Source organism: Euprymna scolopes, chromosome 10 (genome assembly GCF_053919585.1).
Source record: "Euprymna scolopes isolate OS-2025 chromosome 10, ASM5391958v1, whole genome shotgun sequence".
NCBI lineage: Eukaryota > Metazoa > Mollusca > Cephalopoda > Sepiida > Sepiolidae > Euprymna > Euprymna scolopes.
In genome coordinates, this window is record NC_136491.1 from 133757208 (window position 1) to 133770549 (window position 13342).

Below are 13342 nucleotides of genomic sequence, written 5' to 3' on the forward strand. Positions count from 1 at the left end.
TATAAAATGTTGGGGGAAACTTTATTGAATTCTAAATAAATAAGGAGAAGCTTGGTATATATAGTATGATATATAAGATTGTATATGGTCTTTAACATAGTGTTGAGATTAAGGGGTATATGTATTAGGGTTAAATTAGGGGTGTAGTTTTGCTGCGTGGTAATTTATTTTAACATTTATTTAAACATTAAAGATAAGTTGTGATAAAAGTAAATTCAAATTTAATGTTAATAACAGTGAAAATGAAGATAATGATAGCGGCTATGGTAGCAATGACGGGGATAATAACCGGGATAATAATAATAACAACAGCAATTATAATGATGATAATAATAATAATAATAATAATAGTAATAGCGTTAAAAAATGACAGTAATAATAATGATAATAATAGAGATAGTAGTAAAAATACTACTACCACTACCTCCACCATCACCACCACTACTACTACTAATAATAATAATGAAAATACTGTTAATAATAATTATTAGGGGTGCGTAAAAGAAAGACAAGTGGAGGAGTAGGGGGTCAGAGTTGTATAATAATAATTATTGAGCTTGGCATTATCCGCATACTTATGCTATATATATATATATATGCTAAAACTGGTAATTAATAAAAACCTGAAGAGAGTGCTCAATACTATTGTAGAGCAATTATGTGTTTTATTTTTTATTACCGTTTTATTTGTTTGGTTACATATGTTTCGGATGTTGGACCACGTTTACGATCCAACAGCCTCGTCAAACCTTACAGAAATGGATGTTAGTATTAGGAAGAAGTGTTTTAGAAGAAATATGAAAAGGGGGGTTGGGGTAGGAAATAATAAGTGGGAAAGAGACGGGTATTAACAATATTTCAGTTTTGAAGGTTAAAATACATTAGATTGCATTGTGTGTGTGGGAATAGCAGATTCAGATAGGCGTGGGTGGAGATATATGGATATAGGGATCGGGGAAGTGGAGAGAGGATAGTAAAGAAAAAAGAGAGGGTGGTAAGGAGAGGAGGGGGAGGAGTTTCAGTTTTTAGGTTTTAAATTTTAACTGCTTTTTGCTTGTTTAGCAAAGTGTATTAAGTATATGAGAGAGAGGGAGAGAGAGAGAGAGGAAAAGAGAAGAAGAGAGAGAGAAAGAGAGGAAGGGTTAGTGTAGATATCATGTTTTTTACAAGTACAAGGTTCCGTTTAAAATTTTCGTGGTCGCTATAGGTCGACTTGTTCATTAAAAAAATAAAACACAGACATATATATATATACACATATATATATATATATATATATATATATATATATATATATATATATATTTCAGAGGAAACATAATTTAATTTAAATACCAAAAAAAACAAAGAAATGGGCAGGTGAAATTAAAATTTTTTCCCTAAGGCCTTATCGTCTGACCCTCTAAGAGGAAACGTCAGAATGATAGATTAAAAACTAAGAAAACGAATGAGGGAAGAGGGGAATTTTGGTTACAGTTGGAAGAACAGTGGAAAAAAAAAAAAAAAAATCTCACTGTTCAGGTGGTTTTAAATCAATGAATATCTCCAACTGATGTCTAAGAATCTTTTGTCTACACAGGCTAGGTCGAGAGTTGTTAATAACTAACGCCTCAATGATATTGAGATGATAGTTCGACCTAGCACTGTATAAAACAGAAAACCACCCATCGGAATATTGATCGGCACACCTATTTATACTCAACAGGTGATCGCCGATGGCAGACTCATGAGCCTGGGAGTGCCCGGATGCTCTCGAAACCTGGTGTAGTCGAATATCCCGAGGGATATGTTGGGATATTCTCATTTCTAATCTTTGGGACGTTTTGCCAACGTAGTCAGCTCCACACTGACAAACGAATTTATAAACAACAGAGTTCTTTTGAATGGTTGGCAAAACATCTTTACGAAAAGAAGAGAAAAAGGTTCGAGTTGTGTAAACTACTCTAAGCATAGTAGCTGGAAAACATCGTTGAGTAGCAGAAGAAATCCTTTTAACAATATAAACATCGGTTCTCAAAGGTTAACAATATAAACATCGGTTCTCAAAGGCCTAGAATGTACGGTTTACCCAAGGTCCATAAACCCAACATTCCTTTGCGACCCATTTTATCTATGTTGGATTCTGCACAACACGAACTTGGTAAATGGCTAGTTGACCTTCTTAAACCTGTGCTTTCTTTTTATTCGGTCCATTGTATCTCTGATTCTTTTCAATTCGTATCTCAGATACAAAAATTACCTTTATCTAAAAATACCGAGTTCTTGGCTTCCTTTGACATTAATAGTCTTTATACTAATATACCTTTGGATGAAACCATTGGTATTTGTGCTGACTATCTATACCGTGGCCCCTTAAAATCTCCACAATTTCCTGAACGAATTTTTGTTGAACTAATGGAACTTGCTACTAAATCAGTCTCCTTTAGTTTCAACAACATTATGTACCGTCAAATTGATGGGATATCAATGGGTAGCCCTCTTGGTCCTTCGTTAGCCAACATTTTCGTTGGATTTTTGGAAAACGAATTATTTTCCAAAATTATTAAGCCAGCATTCTACACACGCTACGTTGATGATACTTTTGCATGCTTTCCCTCTCGGAGCGAAGCTGAACATTTTCTTCGTCTTCTTTGCAACCTGCATCCATCTTTACAATTTACTATGGAGGTTGAAGACTGTAGCTCTCTCCCATTCCTCGACGTTCGTGTTTCTAAAGTTGGTACTACGTTTGAGACCTCTGTTTATAGAAAACCTACATTTACAGGGCTCTATCTTAATTGGTTTTCTTTTGCCCCTCAGTCTAGAAAAATAAACCTCATTAGCGCTCTTACGCATCGTGCACTTATGATTTGTTCACCAAACCGTCTTGATACGGAACTTAGTGAAATTACAACTATTTTTCTTAATAATGGATATCCCATTAATATAATAAAATCTACTATTGAACGTAAAATTACTACATTTAATAGCGGTAAACATATTGGTCCATCACGTTGTCCCATTTATCTAAAATTACCATGGTTGGGTCCTGATGGCCTTCATATTGTTAAAAGGATTTCTTCTGCTACTCAACGATGTTTTCCAGCTACTATGCTTAGAGTAGTTTACACAACTCGAACCTTTTTCTCTTCTTTTCGTAAAGATGTTTTGCCAACCATTCAAAAGAACTCTGTTGTTTATAAATTCGTTTGTCAGTGTGGAGCTGACTACGTTGGCAAAACGTCCCAAAGATTAGAAATGAGAATATCCCAACATATCCCTCGGGATATTCGACTACACCAGGTTTCGAGAGCATCCGGGCACTCCCAGGCTCATGAGTCTGCCATCGGCGATCACCTGTTGAGTATAAATAGGTGTGCCGATCAATATTCCGATGGGTGGTTTTCTGTTTTATACAGTGCTAGGTCGAACTATCATCTCAATATCATTGAGGCGTTAGTTATTAACAACTCTCGACCTAGCCTGTGTAGACAAAAGATTCTTAGACATCAGTTGGAGATATTCATTGATTTAAAACCACCTGAACAGTGAGATTTTTTTTTTTTTTTTTTTTTTTTTTCCACTGTTCTTCCAACTGTAACCAAAATTCCCCTCTTCCCTCATTCGTTTTCTTAGTTTTTAATCTATCATTCTGACGTTTCCTCTTAGAGGGTCAGACGATAAGGCCTTAGGGAAAAAATTTTAATTTCACCTGCCCATTTCTTTGTTTTTTTTTTTGGTATTTAAATTAAATTATGTTTCCTCTGAAATTTCTCCTTCCATTCTGTTGTACCAAAAATCTACTTACATATATATATATATATATATATATATATATATATATATATATATATATATATATATATATATATATATATGTGTGTGTGTGTGTGGGTGTGCGCGCGCGTGTGTGTGTGTGTGTCTGTGTCTGTGTGTGTATTACAGAGGTCAGAAAAACATCCGTACCATCAGTATCAAATATCTGTCTCGTATTTCCGGAGAGGCAGATATAAGCTCAAGAGAGTTCAACATAGATTGGTCGCCGTTGTGTTCGATTTGAAACAGACGATACCAATGTTTACTGATCTTCTGTAACACACACACACACACACATATATATATATATATATTTATATGTTTTATTTACAGAAAGTTTAGATGAGATAAGCCATCAGTACAGTCGGTTTCAAACCTGATAATTGAGGACCGTTTTCGGCGGAAGAGTATCCAAAACGGTCCCCAATTCTAAGGTTAGAGGCCGACGGTATCTAAACTTTCTGTAAATAAAACGTAAATAATACGCTCTTATTGTCGGATTTTTTCTGCTAATAGAGCACTCTGCTGGAATCCTTTTTTCCAAAAAATATAATTAAATATATATATATATATATATATATATATATATATATATATATATATATATATATATCAGAAATCAGAGGCCCTCAGTATTAATGCTGAAGTCTCTCAGGGATCCATCCTGGGCCCAACTCTCTTCCTGATCTACATCAATGATCTCCCAAAACACATACTTAAATCATTCGTTGACATCTATGCTGATGGCACGACCATCTATGGCAACACATCAAAGGCCGTAAATGACAAAGTTCTCTCTGATTTTCTCTTCTCTGATCTCGAGCGCGTGGTACAGTGGGGGTAGAGGTGGCTGGTTACTTTTAATGCATCTAAAACCAAGCTCGTATCTTTACATCATCAACGCTCTGATCCCAATCTGGCATCAATTGAAATAGATGGCTCTCGTCTAGGGGACGCCCCATGTTTTGATAAGCTCTTGGGCTTGACCTTTACTCCTGACCTTAAATGGAACACGTACATCAAGTCTGTTGGCAAGGTTGCTGGAAAAAGGGTAGGATCCTTCTACCGCTCCAGAAGATATCTCTCTGCTGATGCAATTCTCTATCTATATAAAAGCCAAGTACGTCCAAGGATGGGGTACTGCTGACACATCTGGGCAGGAGCTGCTATAAACAGCCTATCCTGCCTTGACAGAGTACAAAATGGGCTTTGTGGCTTAGTGGGGATGGTCTTTTCTCTTCCCTGCAACCTCTCTTCCACAGGAGAGACGTTACGAGCCTGTCTTTGTTTTATCGTTACTTCCATGGCAGGTGCTCGTCTGAGCTCCAATCCTTGGTCCCCCTCGCCAATTTTTCACGAAAAACACCTGTCTAGCTGAGACCACTGTCAAGGATTTTCCCCACTCTTTATCTGTGCTGCCAAAACCAAAACTCTTGGAACCAAAATAGATTCCATGAACAAAGCTTTTTTCTTAGAAGTGCACGTCTGTGGAACTCTCTTCCGTTTGCCTGTTTCCCATCTTACTATAACCTGGATGTCTTCAAGTCCAACATAAACAAATTCCTGATGAACCGTCCCTTTAAGTTAGACACTTTATCAAATCTCAACACTAACGTACTGTACACGCAATAACTCTTATCCCGAGTGGCTTACTGACCTTGATAAGTGATGGCTACCTTATATATATATATATAACTCAAATGACCTTGTAACGTTGTTTGTAACCCAACATCCGGTTTACACGACTTCCGGTTGTGCATGCGTACTTTTGTAGAATTTTACCTGCGCACGTGAACTGTTTAGAAAAAAACAATACTCGCATGTACATGTCTTAGGTAATGCCCAGACAAATTCAACTACTACTACTACTATTACTACTACTACTACTACTACTACTATTATTATTATTAGTAGTAGCAATAGTATTATTATTATTATTATTATTAGTAGTAGTATTGTGTCTTTGTATTATAATTGCTATTATTTTTAATGTTTTCTATTCTTTAAGGTTGGATGATGGGGCCGCTGGTTTTTGGATTGCTCATCGACAACGCCTGCATCGTTTGGAATTCCTCGTCAACTGGACGAGGTTCTTGTTCTTTGTATGACAATACAAATTTGAAGAATTATATATACGTCACTCAAATGGTATTGACGCTTATTGCTAGCATGCTGATGCTCCTCGCACTGATCGCATATATACACGATCAAAAACGGCGCAAACGAATTAACAATGAACAATGTGCCGAAATGGAAATCATTACCGATACCGATTTATGACTTTTGATACGCATGCGTATTGGCTACGTTTTTCAATGGCAAATGAAGAACTGAATTAAATGAACAAATTCATCGCTTTGTATAAATAAAGGATATGTTTTAAACGACGGTTGAGAATTTGTATTATTTGGATTATTCGAACTCTTATTTATTTATGCTCACTGCATTTCGTGTGACGGAATCTCCAATCTTTTGCAAGCGAGCCTTGTAAAATTTAGGAATTTATACATCGACATAGACCCCTGGAACAATAGATAACGTGCTAATAATAATCAGTTCAAAGTGACAGTCATCAGGAGGTTGAAAAGTCAATTTTCATTATAAGAAATACTAAGAATATAATCAATAATTATGAAAGAGTTATTCGCGATCATAGCTGACAGAACTAAAGCAAGCTATCTTACCCGAAAAAGGTTGGAGGTTACATCTGCCGCAGTTTTGTGAGGAAAATATCCTAGATGAGAACAGTAGTCCGAATTATCTAAATAATATATTGAACATTGAGCTTTTTTGTCGTCTTTATTCTTTCTTACGGGCGAATGATAATTTTGCATGTTAGGGGTTTCATCTTATATGTGCTTGTAAAAAATTCAGTAATAAAGCCTTTTAAAAAATACTTTTTTTTGTTATCATGTTTTAAATGGATAGAAGCGATCGTTTCAATTGAAATGTTTTAAAACAGATTTAGAACATTTACTAAAATATATATTCATATATATATGTGTGTGTGTGTGTGTGTGTATGTGTGTGTCTACTAGCAGGACCCGTTAACTGGCGTTGCCCGGTTAGCATGCACCCCCCCCATAAAAATTTTAAAATTTGTGGTTTTTGCTGTTGGCCAACCCCCAACCTCTTCATATTAAAAATGGCTTTCGGAATAGACACCCCATTTTGTGCTTAGGGATGGGGTTGTCACAAAATTTGCTGGAAGGTTAAAGATATTTTTCAGGGTATGTTTCAGGGTAAAGTTCAGGGCAAGGTATTTTTGTTAGCAAGACTGGAGTTATGGTGGCAAAAAACTATCGAACCCTGTGTCCATTAAAGGGAACTCAATTCCTGTAGTCACCTGTACGTTAGCAAGTATAAATGTAAACGGATTTTAAGAAAGTGAGCGTTTTGATTAAGCTGTAAAAGTAAACATTATAAACAGAACGGCTTATTTAATGGTAAAATAGGAAGAAACACTATATGTTTGCTTTAGACCTATTTGCGTTTCCCTAAAAACGAATGGAAAAGAAGAAATCCAAGCCTTTTGATGTTAAGAAAAAAAAAAAAATGAAAAACACAAAAACTATCCGCAGAAGTCAGGAGCGAACATGCAGCGAAATTTGTAGAAGCAGTTGTGAAGAAGGAATCGCTTTAACCTCCTGCTCCACGAGTAACGCAATACGCTACGACCCTCGAAATGACTTCTTTAAACAATCACTGAAAGTGACTCGTTCAGTTGACATCGATAAGTCGCGTAATGTAAACAGAAGTTTATCTACTGTAGAATTAAACCAACAGCTTAGTTTTGTTGGACAATGTTTATAAAATTTAATGATAAAACAGAGCACCTGCAATATTTGTATTCGAGAACGATATCCATGTTAAAAGTAAATGTACATGCTATTTTGAATAATCAATGGGTTAAATATTAAACGCCCTAAGGTTGAAGAAACAAGTCTGTAATGCCAAAATAGGCTAATCAGTTTTATTTTTTTAATAAGTGTATAATAGGTACCTCCAACCCGCGCCACAGTTTTAACATGGTGCATCTAACATTATGTAACTGTAATTTAATCCTAACTTTTTTTTACCATTTAAATGAACAAGCTTTAAATAAACTGCTAATACTTTCTACAAAATTTTTTATAGCATACAAAAATAATGAAAATGCGAGACAAAAACCATGTTCAGATTATCGACGTTTTAAAACAACGTTCCTATGTAGTGACGTTTGTGAAGCCGTAGACATATCCATGTAAAAAAAAAAAAACCCAGTAAAATAATCAAATAATAATAGTCATATTATTTTCCTGGAATTTTCGATATTTATTCATTATTAAATAAAAGTAGATTCTGTTAAATATATTAGAGGAAATATTTTATTTTAGATGTTATACCCCCATATTTAATGTTACGGAAACTAAGAAAAATAAACGTAGGTTCATAACAATTTCAACATGTTTTACAGCTGAAAAGATCAAATAAATAAATAATTTTTATATATATATATATATATATATATATATATATATATATATATATATATATATATATATATATATATATATATATATATATAATCCAGTTTATTTCATTTACCTTAATGTTGTAAATAAAATTTGACATAAACTCAATATTATTATGTTAAAAAAATATTAATTGATAATTTTTTCCTGGGTAATATAATTTGATTTCCTCCTCCTCCTCCTCCTCCTCCTCCTCCTCCTCCTCCTCCTCCTCCTCCTCCTCCACCACCAACAACAACAACCACCACCACCACCACCACCACCACCATTACATAATTCTAAAAGAATAATTATTTAAAAATATCGTGAAACACGATTTTAACCTGAAAAAAAAATATTCACCAATAGCTTGATCCCAAATATGTAAAAGCATTAAAGTTTAGTTTAATTTAATCCGCCTATTAAACTGTAAATGGATTAAATTTTGAAGATGTAACATTTTTTTTTTTTACACAGTGATCACCACTTATCAAGGCCCGGAAGCCACTCAGCGATAAGGGTTAGTGCAAGTACACTACGTTAGTGTGGAGATTTGATGAAGTGTTTAATTAGGGGGGCGGTTCATTAGGAATTTGTTAACATTGGACTTGAAGACATCCAAGTTGTAGTCCGGAGGGAAGCAGGCAGACAGAACAGAGTTCCACAGGCGTGCAGTTCTAAGAAAGAAACTTTGTTCATGGAATCCGCGTTTTGATTTAGGCAAAGATATAGAGTGGGGGAAATTTTTCACAGTGAATTCAGCTAGACGGGTGTTTTTCGTGAAAGATTGGCGAGGGGGGACCAGGGATTGGAGTTCAGACGAGCACCTGCCATGAAAATAACGATAAAACAAGGATAGGCTCGCAACGTCTCTTCTGTGGGAGAGAGGTTGCAGGGTAGAGAAAAGGGCATCCCCCACTAAACCACGAAGTCTATTTTGTACTCTGTCAAGGCAGGATATGCTGTTTTTTGGCAGCTCCTGCCCAGATATGGCAACAGTATTCCAATCCTTGGACGTACTTGGCTTTTATATAGATAGAGAACTGCATCAGTAGTGAGATATCTTCTGGAGCGGTAGAAGGATCCCACCATCTTTTCAGCGACCTTGGCAACAGACTTGATGTACGTGTTCATTTTCAGATCAGGAGTAAAGGTCAAACACAGAAGCTTGTCAAAACACGGGGCCTCACCCAGACGAGAGCCATCCATCCCAATTGATGCCAGCTGGGGATCAGAGCGTTGATGATGTAAGGATAGGAGTTTGGTTTTGGATTCATTAAAGGTAACCAACCACATTTTCCCCCACTGAACCACGCGCTCGAGATCAGAGGAGAGAGAATTCGAGAGAACTTTGTCATTTACAGCCTTTGATGTGTTGCCGTAGATGATCGTGTCGTCAGCATAAATGTCAACGAATGATTTAAGTATGTGTTTAGGGAGGTCATTGATGTAGATCAGGAAGAGAGTTGGGCCCAGGATTGACCCCTGGGGGACTCCAGCATTAATACTGCAGGCCTCCGATTTTTGTCCATCTGCCGCTAATCTTATGAGCCTATCGGAGAGAAATGATTTAACGATTGAGAAAACATTTCCAGTTATACCGTAGCTGGAAATCTTGTGAAGTAGACCCTTATGCCATACCTTGTCGAAGGCCTTTGATATGTCAAGAGCAATTGCCCTAGAAAGGAAGCCTTTATCAAGAGATTCACTAATCCTGTGGGATATAACCGTCAGCACATCTTCGGTAGATCTTGCAGAGCAGAAACCATATTGTGTGTCACTAAGAAGGTTATTCCTGCTGAGGTGGTTGACTATTTCTCTATTTAATATGGATTCCAGCAACTTACTCATAACACACAGGAGACTTATTGGTCTGTACTGAGAGGGAGATGACTTATCACCTGAATTCTTAAATACAGGGCAAACTGATGAGGTCTTCCAGGGAGTCGGAAAGCACTTCTCCTTAAGGCAGGGCTTAAACAGTTTCGTAAGTATAGGAGCAAGTTCTGGTTGAAGCTTTTTTAACACTATAATTGGGATGCCATCAGGGCCAGTTGCTTTACTAGAATCTAGTTTTTTTATTAGCTTGGCGACCTCATGCACGGATATTTGTATGTTACCTAGCGTGTTCTGTTTTATAGGAGGAAATATGGGGAGTTGATGGCCTTCGTCGCATAGGGTAGAATTCGCTGCAAAGTTCTTTGCAAATAGTTTGGCCTTGTCTGACGCTGACGAGATGACCTCTGGTCAATTTATAATGGTTGGGATAGAACGTACACTTCTGTTCAGGATCCTATTTGTTATTTGCCAAAACTGGTGGGAACCAAGCTGTTTATCAGCTTCCTTGGATTTAACAGACTGGGCATATAACTCTCTTGCATTTTTTTATTACTCTTGTACAGTGGTTGCTGGCAATCCTGAAAGGAGCTTTAGACCCAGTGCATCTATTACGTTGGTAGCTATGGCAAAAGTGATTTCTGTGCGCGATAGCAGCAGCACATTCTGAGGAGAACCATGGCTGGCTGTTAGGTTTTTGTTGGAATTTTTTAGATAGTATGAATTGGTCTATGCTTACAATTAACCATTCGGTCAGATCTGATACTATAGAGGACACTTCCTTTATAAACATGGAGTGCAGAGGTAAATCAGATATGACATGCGATTATATTTTAATTTAAGCTATACACGTTGTTTAACAAATAAGAAAAAGAAATAATGCAGGTTCTGGGTACTTATGTATATTTTGTTCCGTGCTGGAATAATAATGCTATTATTTTGAAAGCCATTCTTTACATGGAGAGAGTGTTTTGTAACTAATCTATGCTTCAGTTTTTACAGATGCAGATGATGGCAGATGATATCGCGCTCTGCCATCATCTGCATCCGAGATAAATATCAACTTTAAACTTTTGCAATTTTATTACCGCGCTATTTGTAAATAGTGTTTTCAGGTTAAATTCAAGTTTCACGGTAATTTTTTTCACTTAATCGTGAGGTGGAAAAATAGTGACAAAACACTCTCCCCCTCACCGAGGTTAAAATGGCTTTGTAAATAAAAAAGGTACCAAAAATAGATAAGCACCTATAATTGTACTTTGTATTTATTTAACAATAATAATAAAAAATATCGCGAAACTTGAATTTAACCTGATAAAACTATTTAAAAAAAATGCAAACGCACCAAAAATATATTTGTTCACTAATTCATAGAAACTAAACTTTTATTACGAAAAAAAAGAACAAAAAAAAAACAGTTGTCATAAATATAACAGAAAAATGTATATAATTATTATGGTTAGTCTTTTTTATTCGTTTGTTTATTGAATTCTGTTCGCTCGGTATAATCTGGCGGTTTCCGTCGTCCACCGGGCGTTGTCGAGTAATAATAACGGAATAAAAAAAAGGGAGGAAAAACAAACAAAAATACTCCGATTTCTTCTTGTCAAATAACAAAAAAAGTAATAAACCAATGTTTTTTTTCCGAATGGAAGGTATGTCTAAACGAAAGCAGTTATTGTATATAAAATTATAAATGTATAATTGTAAACACATTTATTGAAAAGTCTGCGTAATTTAGTAAAACAATTTCGTAATGTAAAAAACATTGTATTTTTATAAATTTAAAAAAGTTAAAATAATTAAAAAGTGCGCATGTAAAAAACATGAAAGAATCGACAATGGTATTTTAGTAATAAGAAAAGGAAATAGTAATTCGTTCTTACTAGAATAATAACAGGAGAAGCATATCTTTTCTGGTAATAAAAAAATAAAGTTCGTTTCATTTTTTTTTCGAGTTTCCGAAGTTTGTAATCGGGATATTTAATCATAAATGATTACCTATTATAATCGTCAAACCATGTTTGTTTCAATCTCTGGAGAGAGAAATCATTATGTTTTGGGATATTTATAAGGAAATATTAGTGTGTGTGTATAAGTATATAGGCCAGAAAATTAGGACAAACCCCATATATGACCCTAATTCAGAAAACCTCTCGGTGTCATATAGTAGTGGAGTAGTACTTATTTTTAGAGGGGGGGGGAACAGCTACTTCCATTGAATATCTTTGGAGTTGTGATGATGTCACTCTTAGGATTAAATGTAATGCTTTAATATTACGAATTAATGTAGTTCTATAGTTTAATAATGTAATGGCTAATAGTGTACACCCAATAAATTTGTATGTGGCATCTGTTTTGTAAACCTAGGGTATTTACGTTCAGAGGGGAAAAACTGCGCATAGGTATATATATATATATATATATATATATATATATATATATATATATATATATATATATATACATATATATATATTCTTCAATGAAATACGTTTGTTATATTTTTATAAGCCAAACACAACGCAAAGACGTATCAACTGTTGATTTGACGAAAATGAATGTTTGTTTATAAAATCTTCGTGTTGCATTTAGCTTATAAACACATAACATACGTATTTCATTTTAAAATTTAGACAGCGCTTATGGCACGAGCAATACAACCGTAACTATTCCCTGCACGCACGCCACGCGTTTTTCTCGGATATTTAAAAGTTGTCACCGTTGAAGAAAATCACACGGATTTTTACTACTAAATTCTCTTCGTCTTAACATCAAAGCACGAAAAAAGAAAAAGATACCCCGGGGAAGAAGGAACACGTTGATATATTGACTTTAAATGAATAAATGTTGTTTATTTTATAAAACCTTTGCGTTGTATTTGACTCATAAACGTATAAGAAACTAATTCATTTGAAAATTTAAACAACGCTTATATATAGAATAACATCACAAAAATTATATATAGAATAACATCACAAAAATTATATATAGAATAACATCACAAAATTATATATAGAATAACATCACAAAAATTATATATAGAATAACATCACAAAAATTATATATGGAATAACATCACAAAAATTATATATGGAATAACATCACAAAAATTATATATAGAATAACATCACAAAAATTATATATAGAATAACATCACAAAAATTATATATAGAATAACATCACAAAAATTATATATGGAATAACATCACAAAAAT

General features: G+C 34.9%; 1 protein-coding gene across 1 annotated transcript in view; it reads left to right on the plus strand.

The window, feature by feature from the left end:
* LOC145286548 (solute carrier organic anion transporter family member 2A1-like) overlaps positions 1-6661 on the plus strand; it is a 102668-nt gene extending 96007 nt beyond the window's left edge. The window contains exon 11 of the mRNA XM_080135438.1: positions 5804-6661. Within this exon, the coding sequence (XP_079991564.1) occupies positions 5804-6075 (272 nt within the window). The 3' untranslated portion in view covers positions 6076-6661. The remainder of the gene's footprint in view (positions 1-5803) is intronic.
* The last annotated feature ends 6681 nt before the right edge of the window (positions 6662-13342 follow it).